Source organism: Anolis carolinensis, chromosome 4 (assembly GCF_035594765.1).
Source record: "Anolis carolinensis isolate JA03-04 chromosome 4, rAnoCar3.1.pri, whole genome shotgun sequence".
In the NCBI taxonomy this organism is placed as follows: domain Eukaryota; kingdom Metazoa; phylum Chordata; class Lepidosauria; order Squamata; family Dactyloidae; genus Anolis; species Anolis carolinensis.
In genome coordinates, this window is record NC_085844.1 from 214664792 (window position 1) to 214685876 (window position 21085).

The 21085-nt window shown below is 39.0% G+C and overlaps 1 protein-coding gene across 5 annotated transcripts in view; it reads left to right on the forward strand.

Moving 5' to 3' along the window:
* Positions 1-21085, forward strand: part of chd6 (chromodomain helicase DNA binding protein 6) — a 146150-nt gene that overhangs the window by 38435 nt on the left and 86630 nt on the right. For all 5 annotated transcript variants that reach the window (XM_062978773.1, XM_062978776.1, XM_062978775.1 and 2 more), the window contains exons 2-3: positions 11499-11626; positions 13198-13253. In XM_062978773.1, coding sequence (XP_062834843.1) covers positions 13221-13253 — 33 coding nt within the window. In that variant the 5' untranslated portion in view covers positions 11499-11626; positions 13198-13220. The remainder of the gene's footprint in view (positions 1-11498; positions 11627-13197; positions 13254-21085) is intronic.

Sequence of the window (21085 nt, forward strand, 5' to 3'; positions counted from 1 at the left end):
GATCTTCTTGCGGTCCAAGGCACTCTCAGGGTTTTCCTCAAACACCAGAGTTCAAAAGCGTCTATTTTCCTTTGCTCAGCCTTCCTTATGGTCCAGCTTTCGCATCCATAGGTTACTATGGGGAATACCATTGCTTTGACTATGCGGACCTTCGTTGCCAGTGTGATGTCTCTGCTCTTCACTATTTTGTCAAGGTTGGCCATTCTCTCCTCCCAAGGAGTAAACGTCTTCTGATTTCCTGGCTGCAGTCTGCACCTGCAGTGATCTTCGCGCCTAGAAATATAAAGTCTGTCACTGCCTCCATGTTTTCTCCCTCTATTTGCCAGATATCAATAGGTTAAAGGTTTTCCCCTGATGTTAAGTCCAGTCATGTCTGACTCTGGGGGTTGGTGCTCATCTCCATTTCTAAGCCGAAGAGTCGGTGTTGTCCGTAGACACCTCCAAGGTCATGTGGCCGGCATGACTGCATGAAGCGCCGTTACCTTCCTACCGGAGCAGTACCTATTGATCTGTCATTGGCATGTTTTTGAACTGCTAGGTTGGCAGAAGTGTAGTTGCCATGATCTTGGTTTTCTTGATGTTTAATTGCAACCCAGTTTTTGCACTTTCTTCTTTCACCTTGGTGATAAGGCTCCTCAGCTCTTCCTCACTTTCGGCCATCAGAGTGATATCATCTGCATACCTAAGGTTGTTAATGTTTCTTCCAGCAATTTTAACTCCGGCCTTGGATTCCTCAAGCCCCACATGTCGCATGATGTGTTCTGCATACAAGTTGAATAGGGAGGGTGAAAGAATGCAGCCCTGCCGCACTCCTTTCCCAATCTTGAACCAAACTGTTGTTCCGTGGTCTGTTCTTACTGTGGCTACTTGGTCTTTATACAGATTTCTCAGGAGACAGACAAGGTGACTTGGTATCCCCATACCACCAAGAACATGCCATAGTTTATTGTGATCCACACAGTTGAAGGCTTTAGAATAGTCAATAAAGCAGAAGTAGATGTTTTTCTGAAACTACCTGGCTTCCTCCATTATCCAGCGGATATTGGCAATTTGGTCTCTCGTTCCTCTGCCTTTTCTGAACCCAGCTTGAACATCTGGAATCTCTCGCTCCATGTATTGCTGGAGTCTGCCTTGCAGGATCTTGAGCATTACCTTACTGGCATGGGAAATAAGTACCACTGTACGGAAGTTTGAGCATTCTTTAGCGTTTCCCTTTTTTGGTATGGGGATATAAATTGATTTTTTCCAATCTGATGGCCAATCTTGTGTTTTCCATATTTGCTGGCATATGGCATGCATCACCTTGACAGCATCACCTTCCAAGATTTTAAACAGCTCAGCTGGGATCCCGTCGTCTCCTGGTGCCTTGTTGGTAGCAATGCTTCTTAAGGCCCATGCAACCTCACTCCTCAGGATGTCTGGTTCTAATTCACTCACCACACTGTCAAAGCTATCCTCTATGTTATTATCCTTCCTGTACAGATCTTCTGTATATTCTTGCCACCTTTTCTTGATCTTTTCAGCTTCTGTTAAGGTCCCTTCCATCTTTGTTTTTGATCATGCCAATTTTTGCCAGAAATTTACCTCCGATGTTTATGATTTTCTGGAAGAGGTCTCTTGTCCTTCCTATTCTGTTGTCTTCTTCCACTTCCATGCATTGCTTGTTCAAAAATAGTTCCTTGTCTCTTCTGGCTAGCCTCTGGAATTGTGCATTTAATTGGGCATATCTCCCCCTATCGCTGTTTCCTTTCGCCTTCCTTCTTTCTTGGGCTACTTCGAGTGTCTCAGCAGACAACCATCTTGCCTTCTTGGTTTTCTTTTTCTTTGGGACGTACTTTGTTGCTGCCTCTTGAACAATGTTGTGGACTTCTGTCCATAGTTCTTCTGGGACTCTATTTATTAAATTTAGTCCCTGAAATCTATTCTTCACCTCCACTGCATATTCACTGGGAATATTTGTGAGATCATATCTAATTGGTCTGTGTATTTTCCCCATTCTCTTTAGTCTGATTCTAAATTTTGTAATAAGAAGTTTGTGATCTGAACTACAGTCAGCTCCAGGTCTTGTTTTCACCGACTGGATGGATGTCCGCCACCTTTGGCTGCAAAGGATGTAGTCAATCTGATTTTGGTGTTGACCATCTGGTGAAGCATGTGTAAAGCCATCTTTTAGGTTGTTGGAAGAGAGTGTTTGTTATGCACATTGAGTTTTCCTGGCAAACTTCTATCAGCCTACGTCCTGCTTCATTTTGTTGTCCAAGACCATGCTTGCCTGTGATCTCGGTTATCATTTGACTGCCCACCTTAGCATTCCAATCTCCTGTAATGAGAATAATGTCTCTTTTTGGTGTGTTATCCACTAAGTGCTGCAGATCCTCATAGAACTTATCTAATTCTGCTTCTTCAGCAGCTGGAGTTGGGGCGTCTATTTGGATCACTGTGATGTTAAATGGCTTGCCTTGAACTCGAATTGAGATCATTCTATCATTTTTTGGGTTGTATTCAATCACTGCTTTCGCAACTTTATTATTAACTATGAAGGCTACTCCATTTCTTCGGTGTTCCTCTTGTCCGCAGTAGTAGATCTGGTGGTCATCTTTTGCGAAGTGGTCCATTCCAGTCCACTGACTCCCAGAATGTCTATCTTTAATCTTGACATCTCACCAATAACCACATCCAGTTTGCCCTGGCTCGTAGATCTTACATTCCAGGTTCCTATAGTGTGTTGATTTCTAGAACATCGGATTCGTCCTTCACCTCCAGCACCGTCGACCGTTAGCCTTCCTTCCAGCTTTGAGCTAACTGCGTCATCACATCTGGGGCTACTTGGACTAGTCCTCTGCTCCTCCCCAGTAGCATTTTGACCATATTCCGATCTGGGGGTCCTATCTTCCGATGGTATACCGACATTTCTCTGGTTGTACTGATCCATTTAGTTTTCATGGCAAGAATACTGGGGTGGGTTGCCATTACCTTCCCCAGGGGCTATGATAGCCCTAGGTAAAGATAAAGGTTTTCCCCTGACGTTAAGTCCAGTCGTGACCGACTCTGGGGGTTGGTGCTCATCTCCATTTCTAAGCCGAAGAGCCGGCGTTGTCCATAGACACCTCTAAGGTCATGTGGCCAGCATGACTGCATGGAGTGCTGTTACCTTCCCGCCTGACCTATTGATCTACTCACATTTGCATGTTTTCAAACTGCTAGGTTGGCAGGAGCTAGGGCTAACAATGGGCGCTCATTCCGCTCCCGGGATTTGAACCTGGCACCTTTAGGTCCGCAAGTTTAGCAGCTCAGCACTTTAACACACTGTGCCACCAGGGGCCCCTAGGGTAGATAGCCCTACCTGTTAGGAAATACTTATTTTTGTCTATATTGGGGATATATTTCTATTTCTATGTCTGTATTCAGGAAGATTCTGCATCTTAAGAGATAATATGATATGTCCATATTTTGTGTTATCATAAATATAAAACATCTGTGAGTGAAACATAAATCTTGTCAATTTCTAATCATAAAAATAATGTAAAATTAAACATCAGAACACTTAAGTCATCCACCAGCAAAACATCCCTTATTTTCACAAAATATGTTGCTCATTTAGAAAACTTGGCAGCCTCATATCAAATTGAAAACATAGATGTTAATCTGTAGAGATTTTATAAATAGAGGAGTAGAGATGTTGGCATAACTGCTTGTCAAAATGTGGAAGTGTTCAGATGGATGTTATTTTGGAATGCTGGGATATTTGGCAGGTAGAAAGAGCACTGTAAAGAAATGGATACTGGCAGATAGGATGCTGAAATGTAGGGAGGTTGAGAAAATCCTAATACGTTCTGCAAATACATTTTTAGCAATTACAATGTAATTACTATAGTCTGAGACCCGGCCTTTCTTATGTCACTATAGGCTGATAATTGCTTAACTGCTGGTTGTGAAATGGCAATTATAAAGTGTTACTGTGAAGATGGGTACAGTTATTACTGGCTTTTCAGTGTTATACAGATCAGATGGCTAGGATCTTAAATGTGCTCAAAGTGTGTGCACATTTTGAAAGGAGATGGTGGTGGGGAGATTCGTGTTGATCATGGATGACTTGTGAGAATGGCATTGTTGAAGTCCCCTAAGGTTGGATTTGGATATTATGGGAAACTGGGGTAAAGATGATTGAACAGCACACTGTGACTTCAGACATTGCCTCATGGCTCCCACTTACTGTAGGAAATGGAATAGGTAAACATTGGATTTGAGCAGAACAGAAGGCCTAATTCAGTAAAATCAGACCTTATCTATAAAAACCCCCACATTGATTCAGCTTATGTTATAATTAGTAACTATAACAGAACATGTGAAATGTAGATAGTGTCTTGGTAGGGCACAAGCAGAAATGGCTTGTGCTATAATGTCCTTATTAAGGGAAGTAGCAATACCATTCTGTTCTGCTTTTTTTGGATCTTACCTAGAATAACGTCCTAGACACTAATGTTTTAAAAGAATATCAGCCATCTGAAGCATGTCCGGTGGAGGGCAACCAAGATAATCTAAAGAGTGTGGAAATTAAGCTCTGTGAGATTGGATATATTGATTCTGAAGAAATGTTTGAAGAGCAGTTGTGTCTAATAAGTAGACTCAGAGTATATGCCTTAAGGGTCCAAGTAATTATTTGGAAAAACTTCCTGGCGGAGGAACAGAGGATTAGACTGCCTTAGATGGTGGTAGCCTCTCCTTCCCTGTAGGTTTTAAAATATATGCTTTTCAGGTATATTAAGTGATAATGAGCTTCACTGGCAACAGGTCGAAGAACACATATACAGTATTCCCTCACTTATTGCTGGGGTTAGGTTCCAGGACCACCCGCAATAAGTGAAAATCCGCGAAGTAGGAACACTATATTTATTTTAATATTTATACATTATTTTAGTAGTTATACACTATTTTAAGTCTTTATCAACCGTGTGTTGATAAATCGCTTAACCTCCCATTGTCGCTTGGGCTCCTTTTCTCTCTCTTTGACTTCTCCTTCCTCCCTTCCTTAGGCTGTAAATTGTAATTTTTTATGATTTATAATAGTCTTTTAGAGTTTATCGAAAAACCGCGAAACCGAATCCGCGAAAAGTGAACCGCGAAGTAATGAGGGAACACTGTACACTGACCATTTAATACAAGTTGAAGGTGGCTTGGTAGCACGGTGTTGCTATTATATCCACCGCGCATGCATTCAGGTGTTTGAACCTCTAACTCCCAGAAGTCCTAGCCTGCTTGTTCAATGGTCAGGAATTCTGGGTGCTGAAGTCCAATACACCAGGAGGGCTGTAGGTTGTAAAGGTCTGCTTGTAAACCAAGATAACCAGAGTTGGGGAATACCCCAAAAAAGAGGCCTTAATACGCATCAGTATGCTTTAATGTAAACCACATCACACAGCAAAAGCTTTTAAGGGACAGGACTCTCTGGAAATTCACAAATTTGCATTCTGGAGGGGGAACTGAAAAAAAACTATAACCTCATTTTCCATGGCTTTCAAGCTGCGGATACTGCAGATTCTGGAACTGGTTTGAGCCCAGCTTCTGTGGTGCATATAAGCACTATCCAGTCTGCAAACTGGTTCCAAGGTCTCCTATCTAATCATCTGCACATCAAAACCACTCTCTTCTCTGCTGATTTTTACACTGGTCTAAATGTACATTGTAGATGTGCCCTTTGCATCCTTTAAAATTCCATAATTATCAGCAGCATTGTTAAGTGAAAGATAAAGATAAAATAACCATATTAGTTACTGCAGTTAATATTGTTGCTTTATAGTGGCCCATTTCTTGTTGCTTATTTAAATTGTCTCTTTTTATATTGTAAAGTGCCACCCCAATTTAACAATTTCCAGATGGCAGTAATTATATAACTAATTTTTCTGTTTATAATTTTTCTGGCTGGGGATGGTGGGATTTATGGTCCTAACATTTTGGAAACTGACAGGTTTGGGGAAACACATCCAAAGTATGGTATCTAACAGTTAACTTAGTTATAAAAATATGTATATATTGCTCTGTGTTACAGTAGTTCAACTTAGTGTTCAACAGAATCAGCTTAAGACACTAGATAAGAATAACCACAATCTTGAAAAACAAAAAAAGTTGAATAATTGACCACTTAAAACCGGATAATTTAAAACTAATTAAACAATTTTGAAATCTCAACATGTGCAAATTGATGAACACATTTAGGTCCTGAATGCAACCATGCTTTGACTTGTTGCTGATCTGACACCAGCATTGTTGTTGTTTTTTTTGAGGGGAGGATATACTATAAGAGGTGTGTCACAAACAGAAGGTCCTCCCACATATCTTTCCATACTGTATTCCCTCCACAGTTGGAGGAAAGCCTGTTTAATAAACCTCAATTCTCAGGTAGGCATATGCTGTATAGGAAGGGACATTCCCTTCAGGTATTTCATAATCTGTCTTCTTTCAGACCTTACCCCCTGGCAAAATACAGTATATGGTTCTTTCACTTATCATGTGCTGTGGGTGACTAATGTGATTTGAGAGTGTTAATAAATTAAGTGTTAAATCCAGCCATGAGTCCCAAATAGAATAGATCCACTGTAATGAGTAGCCCTACATGGTTCTGGCCCAGCTTACCTGCCTGAACGTATCTCCTTCTATGAACCATCTTGGAGGTTAAGATCATCCAGGAAGGCCCTGCTCTCGATCCTACTTCCTTCGCAGGTGCTGTTGGTGGGGACGAGAGACAGGGCCTTCTCAGTTGTGGCCCCTTGGCTATGAAACTCTCTCCCCAGTAAAATCAGGTCAGCTCCCTCACTCCTTAGCTTCAGAAAGAAAGTGAAGACATGGATGTGGAACCAAGCCTTCGAACAATGATACTCAGTGTAATTAAGTAATTATGGACTACTGCAATTTACGATCGGAATGGCTACTGGAATATGCCTTTGGATTGCGTAGTTTTATCCTAACTTGTCTTATGATTGATATGTTTTAATTATTGGTTTTAATTTATATGTTTGATTTTACTTATGTATGTATATGTTGCATCGAATAGTGCCTTCTTTTGTGAGTTGCCCAAAGTCCCCTTCGGGGTGAGAAGGGCAGGATATAAATGCAGTAAATGAATAATAAATAGATAGGTCTTGGTAAACTGGCAGTAATATAAATCCCATTGACTGTATAAATCTAATCCAGTTGAGACTAGTTGTTTTAATTTGTGTTGTGATCATTGGTGGGAATCATGGAAGCTTGTGGATCCCATACAGCCCTTGGAGAGCTCCCATGTGGCTCCTGTCCTTTCCAGAAGCCATTTTAGCGGAGCATAAGTTTTCCTAAATAAAATGAGTTACCTGAGTGAATAATTTTGTCACTTTGCTTGATTTACACTTTCTCTGAAGGGGTTGGTTTACCATTTGGGCGTATCTCTGGACGGACCCATAAACCTGGATGCTCATAATTTACATGAGTGACACCTGCCTTTTTATATGCCATTTGGATAACTGTAATGCACTCCATATGAGGCTGCCTTTGGAACAGTATTTGAAAACTTCATCTGGTCCACCAGATTATATACAGATTGTTAAAGGATGCTATACAAGGAGCTTACAATTATTACAACATCTCCAATGGCTGTTCTTTCCCCCTGAGCACAATTCAAAGAGCTGATTAGGATAGATAAAAACCAAAAGATACCACTTTGGATATCCCCAATAGAAGCCATTCAAAGGAGAGAGTTAGGATGGGAAGACTGGCCTACATACAAGGACTTATTGAAAAAACAAAATGAAGAACATATATTGAAGACACAAGAAGAAATGAAGACTCGATTTAAGAATGTTTCATGGTACCAATACAAACAGATTCAAGAATACTACTGTAAAGATAAAAAGAATGGCTTTTCAGACAACAATATTATCTGGGATAAAATCATACTTATGGAGAAGAAAGCAATTACAAAAATTTACAAAATTTTGTTACAATGAGCCACAGAAATGGAACAAGTTAAGGACTGCATGACAAAATGGTCGATACATCCAGGGCCACCCCATAAGAATGGAAGAATGGGAAAAGATTCCTACGACCTCAAAGAAAATTGGTACAAAATGATGTACTTTACCAGTGGTACATGACCCCCCCAATTGGCAAAATGTTATAAAAATATAAGAGAACAGTGCTGGAAATGTGATAAACATGTGGGTACATTTTACCACATGTGGTGGGGATGTAAAATTGCAAAAGATTATTGGAAAATAATTCATGAAATAATACAGAGAATAATCAAAATCAATGTTCAGATGAAACCGGAGTACTTTCTATTAGGTATGACTGATATGAATCTCAATAAGAACCAAGAGATTCTATTCAATTATTTTGTAACGGCAGCTAGAATAGTGTATGCAAAGAAATGGAAGACTACAGAAATACCAACCAAGGAAGAATGGATACTAAAGATTATGGACATAAAGAACATGGATAATTTAACTTATTACTTGAAGACCCGTCACGGCAAACCAAAAAAAGAAACAGACTGGACTTTATTGACAAATTTTATTGAACAAGAAGCGTTTTTTACAAAGATATAAAGATGAAGTGGACACAAATATTATGATAAAACAATAAACTTTGTTACCCAGAAAAAAGACGGGAAGTACAACAAAACTCTATTAGATTTTTTCTTTTTCTTTTTTTTCTTTTTCTTTTTTAATATTTTAATATATTTTTTCTCTTTGTTCTCTTCTTTTTCTTCTTCTTCTTTCCTCCTCTTTCTTATACCCATCATTGTTCTCACTCTTTATGAATAGAAACATCTAATAAAAACTAATGTTTTTTAAAACTTGTATTTCTATCATCACAGACAGCTATTGGGAAAATGGGAGAGTGTCCCCTCTTTTTTCCATTGGTGTTCTTACACTTATGAACTCCCCCTTTTAGGGAGGTAAGTCTGACGCCTTCTTTGTTATCCATTTTAGGCAGATGTCTGTTACAGTAGGCTTTTGGGAACTGACTGTTTTTAGCTACTTGAAGTTTACTTGGAAGCCAGGGTCAGGTATAAATAAAGTGACAGGCAAGCAGACAGGCAAACAGATTTTTTAGAAAGTTGGAGAAGTTGCCTAATGCATTTTTTTCTGGCAAGCCAAAAAATTATATCTTTGCTCCAGATGTGTTCTCCTGCCTTCCCTGACTCCACCTTTCGTTGTCTTTTTTGAAACACTATTTTCATAAGAAACCCCCTCTCCTGTAAATTAGGATGGCAGTAACAAATCCCACATTATGTATGCATGGTGCAATTTGACTCGCAGAAAATTCCCAGCATGCTGTTCTTAACTAGCCTGCTGCTTGTTATCTAGCTTGTCTTGGCTGCTGCTGTGTTGATGATGCCTGTGGTGTTCTTTATCACATGACTTTTGCCTCCTAGCTAAAGAGCTTCTATGCGGCAGTAACCACTTTTGGAACAAGAAAGAAAAAGAGACAAAAGAGCTATTCATGTCTTGTGGGAACAGAATCTCAGCCTAGCCAAATCCTGAGCTTGGTTTAAGAGTTATTCAGAGATAATGTTCTTCCAGGTGCTCTTATCACTTTCACAATGAGATAATTTTTATTTGTATTAATTTAACAGATATATTATCTGTCTTTCAGCAGGTTCCCAGGTTATCTGACCAAAAATTAAAATTCCAGAAAAACTATTTAACAGATCTTTGGTGGCTTGGTTCTGTTTTTGCTGTCATTAAGCATTTTGCCTTATGGGAGTCACTTGACTAAACAATCTCCAAATGCTGATAATTAACATGGCTATTTTTTGTGAGCCCCCAATCGTGCAGCGTATTAAAGTGCTGAGCTGCTGAACTTGCTGACCGAAAGGTTGCAGGTTTGAATCTGGGGAGCGGAGTGAGCGCCCGCTGTTAGCCCCAGCTTCTACCAACCTAGTAGTTTGAAAACATGCAAATGTGAGTAGATCAATAGGTACCACTTCGGTGGGAAGGTAACAGCGCTTCATGCAGTCATGCCGGCCACATGACCTTGGAGGTGTCTATGGACAACACCGGCTCTTCGGCTTAGAAATGGAGATGAGCACCAACCTCCAGAGTCAGACATGATTGGACTTAATGTCAGGGGAAAACCTTTAACCTATTGATAACTGGCAAATAGAGGGAGAAAACGTGGAGGCAGTGACAGACTTTATATTTCTAGGTGCAAAGATCACTGCAGATGCAGACTGCAGCCAGGAAATCAGGGGTAAACCTTTACCTTTACCTTTTATTTCTTGTGAAGCTGTTATAGACTTAAGAGTCATATTAATTTACCTGCATTGTGTAAAATACTTATTTTTTTTACCTGAATCACAGGACTATAGAGAGGTAGTCTACTGTTCAAACTGACTCTTAATTTGGGATTTGGAAGACTATTACCCTCCATTTTTTTCCCCTTATTGGGTTCACATTTCTGTTCTTCCTGTCTGTTTTACATTTTTGCACCAGTAAGTGTACATGACTAAAAAGACATATGTTTGAAAAATATATACACGTATTAATTATGTCAGTGTGGTAAATGTGTCCATTTTATATACACACACACACACTCACACACACACACACTCACACACGCAGATATATGGAATAGTGAATATATCTAGAATATATAGACGTGAATTTTCACATGAGAAAAGAAAGAAGTCTAACTTCCTGTCATAAAACCTGGAAATAATGGGAAATCTCATAGCAGTTCAAGAAGTACAATTTGTATGTACTTGTAGATTTGTATGTTCCTACTCTTGGCAAAGAAGGGTTTGCTCAGTTTTCTGTCCTTGTGTTACAGTACATAGAAAATGCCCTTTGCAGGCACCAGTTCCTTTCCGATGTTGGAAGTTAAGCAGTGTCAACATTGAGTAGTGCTTGGATGGGAGATTGATAATGAATATCAGGTGTTATAGGCTACATTTTCAAAGAATGGAACTAGGAGACCCACTTTAGCATATTCCCTGTCTAAGAAAACTATATGGAGTTCGTGGAATTGCCATAAGTTGACAGGCAAATTGAAGGTTCATAAAGAGAATAAAGTTAGCATGTGGTTAGTTGATGACTGGTGATGTGTAGGGACTGATAATATAATGTACTTGGTATGTATCTCCTCAGTACTTTTTAAAGGGGGGATTTATAGCCTGGGCTACATGCAACCCGCAGTTTGTTTTTTCTTGTGTCTGATTTCCCTGGACCACTCTTTTTCTGGCAGAAAGAGCAGCAATTTGTCTTTGTGAAAAAAAGATAGAGTTCTACTGTACTGTGTAAGATAACAAAAATACTTGTGATTGGCCAGGTCATCTAATGGAAGCCCCATGACTAAGTGGTACTTTGGAACTGGGATGCCATAGTCCTGACCCAACAAACAAGCCACTATACCAAACTGTCACATGTGGTAATTTCTTCCTTAACAGATAATGTTTCCTTTTTTTAATTGTTGTTTTTTGCTGACTATTTCTTTCTCTTGCATGCCTACCTTTGATTTTCCAGGATATCAACATGAGGAGGATGCGGTTTCGGCTGTAGATCATATATCTTCTTCTTCCCACTTGAACTGAACCAGTTTCTTCATTCTTCTATTACTGTACAGAAAAGGAAATGTATTGCTTCTGGAGAAGGCAAGTGCATTTTCTGTGAGAATGTGGACATAAGATGGGATATATAGTTCTCACCCATTCCCAGTGCTAGAACTGCTTTTCTTATCTCTGCAAAGTATACATTTTCCAGGTGGGAAGGATATTGTTTGTTAGCAGGATGCTTTAATTTGTTTACTTTAGCTCTTTGACTAGTCTTTTGAATTTAAAGGCTACATATTGTGCTGAAGGATTTGCATGAGTTTGGGTGATCATTCATTACTTCATCCTCTGAGATGTTTCTCTTTGACAGTACAAGATTGAAGTGACTACTGATTTGATAGAAAGCAGCATGCTCTGCTCTGGTCATTTGACAGTAGTAGAAGTATTGAATGAGTAGGACATGTTTACATATGTGGATTTTTAATTATTTTCCTGTTACTTTATTTCTTCTTTTTTACTGAGGAAGCAACTGTCAACGGCATATCTGGTAGTTTTGCATGTGGAGAACATTGTTGTTTAACCTTAAGAGTATTTCTAGATACTTATCTGACTATGTCAATCACATTATTAGGTGCCTGTGTATGGTTCCTGGAGAGATAACTCTCTTCACATTTGTATGTTTGTACGTTTTTATGTTTTTAAGGAAAACTGTTATGGGTGAAGCACTACTGCCGTTGTACACAAATGAACCAATACTTAACATGCCTGAAATTATGACATTTTAAGGAATTGTTATAAATAGTCTATACTCTTGTGAATTCATTTCTAAGACTTGGTGTTGTGATGTTTCCTTAATAATTCAATTTCTCCTTTCAAATTTATGCTTCCCTTTTCTTATTAAAATTTTATATTTTAAATTTTAATGAAAAACTACACAACCATTACCTATTTTATATTTCTCTTTAGGCGAAACGTAAAATAACTTTCAAAGAAGTAACCATGTTAGTTTTTTGAGTATAAAAATTAAGAAGGAAAGGAGTGGGAAAAATGTGTTGGGATCTTTAAAACTGTTCCCACCCCCAGAGCTGCTTTCATTGATATAAACCAACTTCTTTGGATGCAGTGGTACTAAGGCATAAGACATAAAACATATTTATACAGTTGTAGAATAGACCCAGAAAGATACAAAGTATTATCTTTGCCCTAAATTTTCAAAGTATGAAAGGCCGTACAGGTTTTCAAAGCTTTACAGTGGTTTTTCAGTAGAACTTGCTCAGTTATAATTCCATATTGGTCTTTGGAAGCAAAAAAGAGTTCTGTGATAGTTTAGTCTAAAGCAGGAGTCAGGAATGTGTATCCATACCAATATTTTTGGATGTAGTGTTCATTATCATTAGTATAACTATTACTAAAGGAAGGGAGATGACATCTAAATGGCAACATGTTCCCCATTTGCTAACTTAAAGGCTAACAGATAGATTGAGAAATCATGCCATCATATATTTGTTAGGTCTGCACAGCACTCCTTGATATGTAGACTCCAAAGGCTCTTACATTTGAGTAATATATTTATTGGATGGCATCTCTTCAAATACAGTGTTATATTGAAATACTTTCCAGATAGATTCTTATGTGTTTGATTTTTTTCTCCTCTGTGAACTTGTGTTTTACAGAAGCAATTTGAATCCCAAAATTGATGATAATGAAAATACAGAAGAAAGAAAAACAGGTTGGTAACTCTCTCCCTTTACAATAAATTAGTGCTTACACTCTTTGTACAATGTGGCTCATCAGTCCAGCTCGATTTTCTCTGTTTAGAATGGTAGAGATTGGATTGTTTGTTAAGTGGTTATTGAGTCTTCCTTGACTACGTTTATTCTTTTTAGCCACAGAATTCCTAGTGCTTGTTGTATGAATTACTTAATTATGTGTAATTGTAGGATGGAAATTGTGCAGCCCTCGAAATATTGTTGAACTGGCATGTACAGCATTCTTCACTGTGATATATTTTCTTCCTGCCTAGAGCTTCTTGGAGTTAAAGTTTAAATTTGGAAGACGACACAAATTTTGAACTACATAGTCTAAGACAATTATAATGCCATTCAATTTCTTAAGAGTTATTGCACTATAAATAGTGAACCATAAATGCAAAACCAGGGAAAACAAATTGGAGCTTAAAGCAGTCTTTCTTGACCCGATGTCAAGAGTCAGACGCCAATTAACGAACAAAACAGAGTTTATTCAGGAGATAGGCCAAAAAGTAAACATAAACACAGAAGATGGCTTTAAACACTTAACTATCAGTGTTTAAAAGCAGTCCAAACAAAAATATATATCAAAAGTATGTTTTAACAAGCCAACCTGATTATCCACGCATTTATTCAGATAAAACTAAAAAAAGATGCTTCAATTCAGCTTCTAAAACAAATTGAGTTGGCTTAGAAAAAATAGACAAAACAAACAAAGTCTTGGAACCTTCCAAGAGCTACAATTAGTAGCTTAACCCGGAACTCTAAACAGGAAAACAAAGCCAGGGAAAACAAACTTAGAGCTGATGTAGAAGGCACTGTGGGTCCAAGCCCTTTCTGTTGCAAGCAGCCGGCTCTGGGGATTTAAAGGGACAGTTCTCAAAAGAATCACCAAACTGGTCTGAGGACAAATAAACTGGAACCGCAGCAAACTGCTTCAAAGATGCAGATAATGCCAGGAGCTCCTAGGAAAAAGCGAAGAGGTATCGTCAGGTTGATCCAGGGTCAGAACAGGAGACAGCAGCAGGGTCAGGAGGGCAGGCCAGTAGTCAAGAGCCGTGGGTAGACATCAATCAAAGGGCGAAGGCAAAAACAAGGTCGAGTTCCAGTCCAGGGTCCAAAAGGGTGCAGTCATCAAAACCAGGTCCACGAAATGGCACAAAGAGCCAAGGCAACGAAGGTAACAGCAGCTAGAAATAGTAATCAGAGTGCAGTCCAGGGAAACCCACACAGTTCCAGCCCTCCGTTGCAGAGCAACCCAGATAACTTACATCAGAAGCAAAGTCCCAGTCCAGTCTTCTTGAACGAACAGAAATTCCAATGGCGCTTCAGCAACACCTTGCCACACGCAAAGTGAAGTGACCAAACATTCCCAATTTATTCCCCTTCCTCTTGGGTGTCCAAACACCCACACCCAAACAGCAGGTGTCCTGGATCTTACTCAGAGTCAGAACTCCACACAGCTAGGGCTCGTGGATCAGGCGTGCCTAATTGCTCGTCGGAGTTCCAATCATCCTGCCCACACTCAACCCTATGCACACTTAAAGATCCATCCTCCCTTCTCCAAGCAGCCCAAGTGGGATCTGCTCCTGAAGATATCCAAGGTTCAGTAGTATCCATAGGCCCCAATTCCCCAGACATCTCCGGTGGCCGTGCCCATTCAGTGCCCACTTCTTCAGCCACCACCTGTTCACCAGCATCCATTTCTTCCCCAAACTCCCCATCTGAATCTTCCTCAGAAGATTCCCCATTAAGCTCTCTAATCCTTTTCCTGCGCAACTCCTCCAATGAGCCCTCCTCGCGAGGGTTTTTCCTTCCTCTCCTGATCCCACCACCATCATCCATAGTCCCCGAAGGCGCAGTCACAACACCCGATGCCCTTTAGGTATGTTGAATTAGTTCACTGTTTCTCACTTGCTGGCATGGTCTTTGGCTGGCTTATTTATATTTCCTTCATGGCCATGTTGCCTGAAGATGATGGGAAATGTACTTCAAAAAACAGTGTGGGGGAATGATGGGTCAGAAATGTTAATTTAACCAGAAGGAGCTAGTTGTTCAAAGCAGGTTGTATTTGCAAGATAAGTGAAGATTTTTAGTTTTTTAAAAAAGAATTTTGGTTCTGTTGTGTCGTAGAATAAGAGGTACTTTAAAAAGGAATTACAGGCAGTCCCCGAGTTACAAATATCTGACTTATAAACAACTCATTATTAAGAATATGGGTAAGACAAGAGGAAGTGAAAGAAATCTATCCCTTAGATGGGAAATTCACCTCTGAAAGAGTTAGCATGGCAAAAAGGTGTCTCTACTGAAGCTTTATCACTAATCCTTGTTTCCACCACAAGCCAAACTTTTCAAAATCCAATTATAATAGGGACAGAAAGTAAGGTGAAATCTTCTGAACAGGGGCACAGATAGTAAAAACAAGCACCACAGGGGTGTTGACCCTTCCCTATGCTATCCAAAGCTACACTTTGGTGTTACACTTAAAAATGTACCTGTTCCAACTTACATACAAATTCAACTTAAAGAGAAACCTACAGAACCTATATTGTTCATAAATTGGGGACCTCCTGTTCTAAATTTGGTCTTGATCATGCAACTTTCAACTATCTGGAGTAACCTGGTGAGTTTCATTCTATCCCCATTTACTTGGGAGTAAATCTCCTTGAACTCAATGGGGCATACTTTTGAGTTAGATGCATGTTTGATTGGAATTGTTAAGAGATCGAGCGATGAGTGAAGTAGCTACGGGCTGTGGCGCAGGCTGGTGAGCAGCCAGCTGCAAGAAATCACTCTGACCTTCGAGTTCAAGGCCAGCTTGGAGCCTGCGTTTGTCTCTGTCTTTGTTCTATGTTAAGGCATTGAATGTTTACCTTATATGTGTAATGTGATCCGCCCTGAGTCCCCTTCGGGGTGAGAAGGTCGGAATATAAATACTGTAAATAAATTAATAAATAAATACTACCTGGGTCTGATTTTTCAACTGATTAGGTATTCCTTGGCAAGTAGTTCCCTCTCAGTTTTCAATTTCAAAACATATATCTTCCATATGGGAACAATAAGGCATTCTCCTTAAAAGTTGTCATGAATATTATGGCAAGAAAATATCAAAGTGCTACTCAACTGCTAGTATTAATTTACATCACACAATTGATGTTAATTTTTCTGAACTCAAATATAATCAGTTCCTTAAAAGGCAGAAAATGCTTCAGTCTGTTGATGGTTGATGAGAAAGAATCCCTTGTCCTTTCTTCACATATGGGTCTGCTGTTCTTTTTGATATATGGGTGCACACCAAATAATTATGCCTGAGAGATTATAGAAGCTGCAGCCATTACATTTTCCACATAGGCACAGGACATACCTGACTGTGGCCTCAGCGATAAAAAGAAGTATGCTTATATATATTAAAGGTTCTGTTCCTTGGGTGTTTGGAAGCAAAGCATAAACCAATCTGCTCTGTATTGATTTATGCTCTGTCCTCTTTGTAATGAGAAATTTGAGAGTAGAATAAATCTGCCTTTCTGAGTTTCCTTTGAAACAAAGTTTGAAGCAGCATTGCCCAACAGTTCATTTCTGTCATGGGGTTTAATCACAGAGGAACTACAAGAAACAAATTTGTTTCATGCTTTTCCACTCACTGATCCTTCTTCTGAGATTACCTTTTTCATTGTAGGTTGCACCATACCCAACTCCTTATCTCCAGAGAGCAGAATACATTTAACCATTTCCTAACAAGCCAACTTTTGTTTGTTCTTTTGCAAACTGTTGTTGGCTAGTTTAGCCTTTTCATTCAAGCTGCTTCACGCTACACACTTTGCAACTTTTACAATTTTGTCCTTTTACAGGCTCTGTTACTTGAGATGTCAGTGTTTTTGTATGAGGGTGTGTGTGAAAATCTATAAGATTAGATTACATCTCAGTTGCATAGCAGGATAAATGATATAAGGCAGTTGAATTTGTTTATATATGTTTCAAGACATCCCAAAATGTGTGTCATAGACCTCAGTGTCTCCCCAATCTCTTAAAAGGTGCAGCTTTAGAGAGACGATTTGGAATGAAGTAGAATCTGATGCAATGTGACTATTTCTATCCTGTAGCAAGAGTAGAAAACTTATTTATTATCTTGCTTATTTTCCTGTATGTATTATTTTGGGCAAAATCTACCAATTTTGCAAACCAAAAAAGTATTGGGTTGTTGTATGTCTTTCGGGCTGTGTGGCCATGTTCCAGAAGCATTCTCTCCTGACGTTTCGCCCACATCTATGGCAGGCATCCTCAGAGGTTGTGAGGTTGTGAGAGAATGCTTCTGGAACATGGCCACACAGCCTGAAAGACATACAACAACCCTGTTATCCCGGCCATGAAAGCCTTCGACAACACAAAAAAGTATTATCAGGATTATGTCTTGTCCTTATCTGTAAACTCCAGAATATGTGTATGTGGATATGAAGATACAGATGTTGAGGAAGGGCTATAGTAAATGATACATTTGAATAGGAGTCCACAAATATAGAGGCCATAGACAACCGCATCATTGATTTTGATGCCTGTCTGGCTAGTATAAAGAGAGATCCCCAGTAAAGAAAACCAGAAGAAGGTAACATTTCTCTCTCCCTTTGTGCTGGATAGGATAGATTCATTTGGAAAAGGGTTGGGATCTTGTTTTGGCCTTGGAGATACTTAAAATCAGCTAATAGTCTCATGATTCCTGAGTCGTTTTTGCTCTGTATGAAATTATTGCCTTTATTCTGACTTGGAAATTGTGACAGAGGTAAAATTGATTTCCCACTGGGCTTCAATGACACAAGGGAACAGTTAATGTTACAGCTGCTTCTGGATACTTCCAAAGCCAATTGTGATGAGAGAGATTTTTTTTTGCTTGTTGCCTTCTATGTATGCCAGCGAATGTAGCCAAAAGGAAGTTTTATTTCTTTTACCCATCCAACTCAAATTGCCCTTCCATTTCTTGAGAGAGGGACATAGTGAATATCACATTTCCAAGAAAAAAGCAATACATCTCAAGATGTGAGAAAAATAGTGTTTTATTAACTAACAGAAGCCCATCTTTCAAGCATCTCTTTTGTCTCATGGATTTTGTTGGATGATCCTTATTTATCTTCCCTTTTTGGGAAAACTAGCCAAAACGGTACTTGCATTAAAGATACTTGTTGAAGAATTTGATCTTTGCTAATTTTTGTTTGAATCGACTTAATCCACCCATCTCATATATTGGATGTATATTTCCAGCACATTCCATTTCTTTTTGAATGATAATCAGACCAGGATCCTTATGCAGTGGTTGACTATATGAGTAATTTGGCATTCCCTATGCATGTAAACAGTAAAAGGAGATGACTAAAGCAGCAGGCAGACTCCTGGCTGCCTGTATCTTGAAAACCTTGGTCGCAAGCATCCTAGGAGCCAGAGCAATATGGGAGGTATGGTCTAGACAATTCCCTGTGCCACAGCTTTTTTGCTTTTTTGCCATCACAGACTTTTTCTTACTCTTTCACTGTTGCCACCATTTTTTTCTTCTTCTTTATAACTGCCAGTATAGATGTGGGATTTTGACCTCCATACTTTGGTTGTTGTGTCTTCAAAAAGAATGTCCTTGAACTGGAAAAAGTGCAGAAAGGGGCCACCTAAATGATAAGAAAGCAGGAGAAAGAGAAAGAGTTATCTTTTTCTTACAGGAAGTAGAGAGAGGATTTGCAATTGGTTGTGTTTTATATTTACAACACCCAAAATTTTGTTTCGACCTTGTATAGTTGATTCATGTAAATTCTGTTTGGGAGTGAAGCTGTTCTATATTTTATTTTATTCTGAAAGAGATGTTCAGTTGAATGTTGTTGATTTGATGTAAGATGTACTTGAAAGAATTTCAGAGATTTCTGCTGCAAGTAAGGTAATATTACACAGAGGAGTCATTGTCCCCCCCCCCCACTCTGTCCTTCATAGCATTTGACTCTCCTGAAAGGTTTTTGTTTCCACACCTACCCGTCTTTCTTTTTTCAGTGAGCAAAGAGGCATTCTTGTTTCACTGGTTTTTCCTCAGTTGTTGATTAACCTGAGAACTTTGAGGAGAGGGTGGGAGAAAAGGAAGAGCAAAACACGTTCTTTCTCTGGGATAGAAAAAAAATTAGTTTTATTCTGGAGTCATTGAAAAAATAAAGACTGTCCCCAAGTTTTGAAACTCTGGCAGGAATGCCTGTATGACCAATTGCAACATTCATACTTGCCTCAACAGACAAGAGTTCTTTCTCCCAACCTGGACATTCCACAGATATATAAACCTCACTTGCCTAGTTTCCAATAGACCTCACACCCTCTGAGGATTCCTGCCATAGATGTGGGCGAAATGTCTGGAGATAATGCTTCTGAAACATGGCCATATGGGCTGGAAAACTCACAGCAACCCAATTCTTGTATTGGTTGTAGACACAGCACCAAGCCAACATAACATTCATGGACCAGAAGGGGAATGCTTTATACAGTGCCGAAGTATTAGACTGTATTTTCTCCATAGTGTAATTCTTCATAATAAACCAGCAAATACTAAAATATAGGCCTAAATATTGAAATTCAAATTACAGATTGCATTCTAACTTGTCTAAATAGCATGATTAGAATTGAGCATACATTTTTCTTAACAAGAGATAGTTGCATGGTCCCCCATCTGCATCACAGTTATATGGTGCTAGTTTTTTTCTGTTAAAAAATCTTACCTGGAACTATTACCTGCTCCTGATGCTGCGGTACATTTCACACTTAGTTTAAATAGTAATAGAAATTGTGAAGGCAAGATTTTAAAAAACTAAAATAGTTACACAGAGTTTATAAAAAAATACTTTGGAGGATTGCTACTCTAATAATCCCATAGCCAGTGACCGCTTCTCGTTGGAAAAAGTGACGTGGCAAATCTCTGCAGTTACATTAGTGACATAAGGAAAATATCAAGGTGACAGAAAGTCAGCAATGTAGAGGGAATTTGCTTAAACTTTCCTTTTGACTGAGAGAGTATGACTTGCCCCGGATTTCCATGGCTGAATGGGGAATCACAACTTTGGTCTCCAGGCTTATAGTTCAGTGCTCAAACTACAACATCAAGCTGGCTTTCCACGCTCTCAACACATATTCTCACTGTGTGAGAGAGATATTATTGATGCTTTTGTATGTTTTAATCTCTGTTGATTTTAATGACTTGTAACGCACCATTATTGGAAAAATATTTGGATGTAAATAATGAAACAACAACTTCCTTCTTGTGAATATAAGGAAACGGAAACTTGGAGTGTGTATATAGTCATGTTAACAGTTCTGTTGCATATTTGTATATCTCTTTCAATAGATTTCTTTGGAATCTAGGGCATAGATCTCTACAGTTTGATCTTATATGATACTGCCTTTATTATACCATCATGAGACATTAATTTAGTAGTGCCCAGAGAGAAAACAGTATGACTCCCCAGTATCTGCAGGAGATCCATTCTTGGAATTGGTTTGGATATGCAAAACTGCATACAGTAGTGAACCCTATTGAAATGGAAGACCTGTGGCCCAAAAATACCATAAAGTTGCCCTGAACAATTTAGAAAATGCCTAGAGAGAACGTATTTTGTCAGATGTAGATAAATGATACAGCAGATCCCAGTCCTGCAGATATATTTTTAGTGGAATGACCTTCCACTGATGGTAGGCTTGTGGTATATTTACATTGATGTATTTCAGGCCTCAAGTCAAGACTTTAAACAATTATTCAAGTATTTTAATTGACCGATGTGCATCTTTGTTGCTTTTATCTAATCTTAAT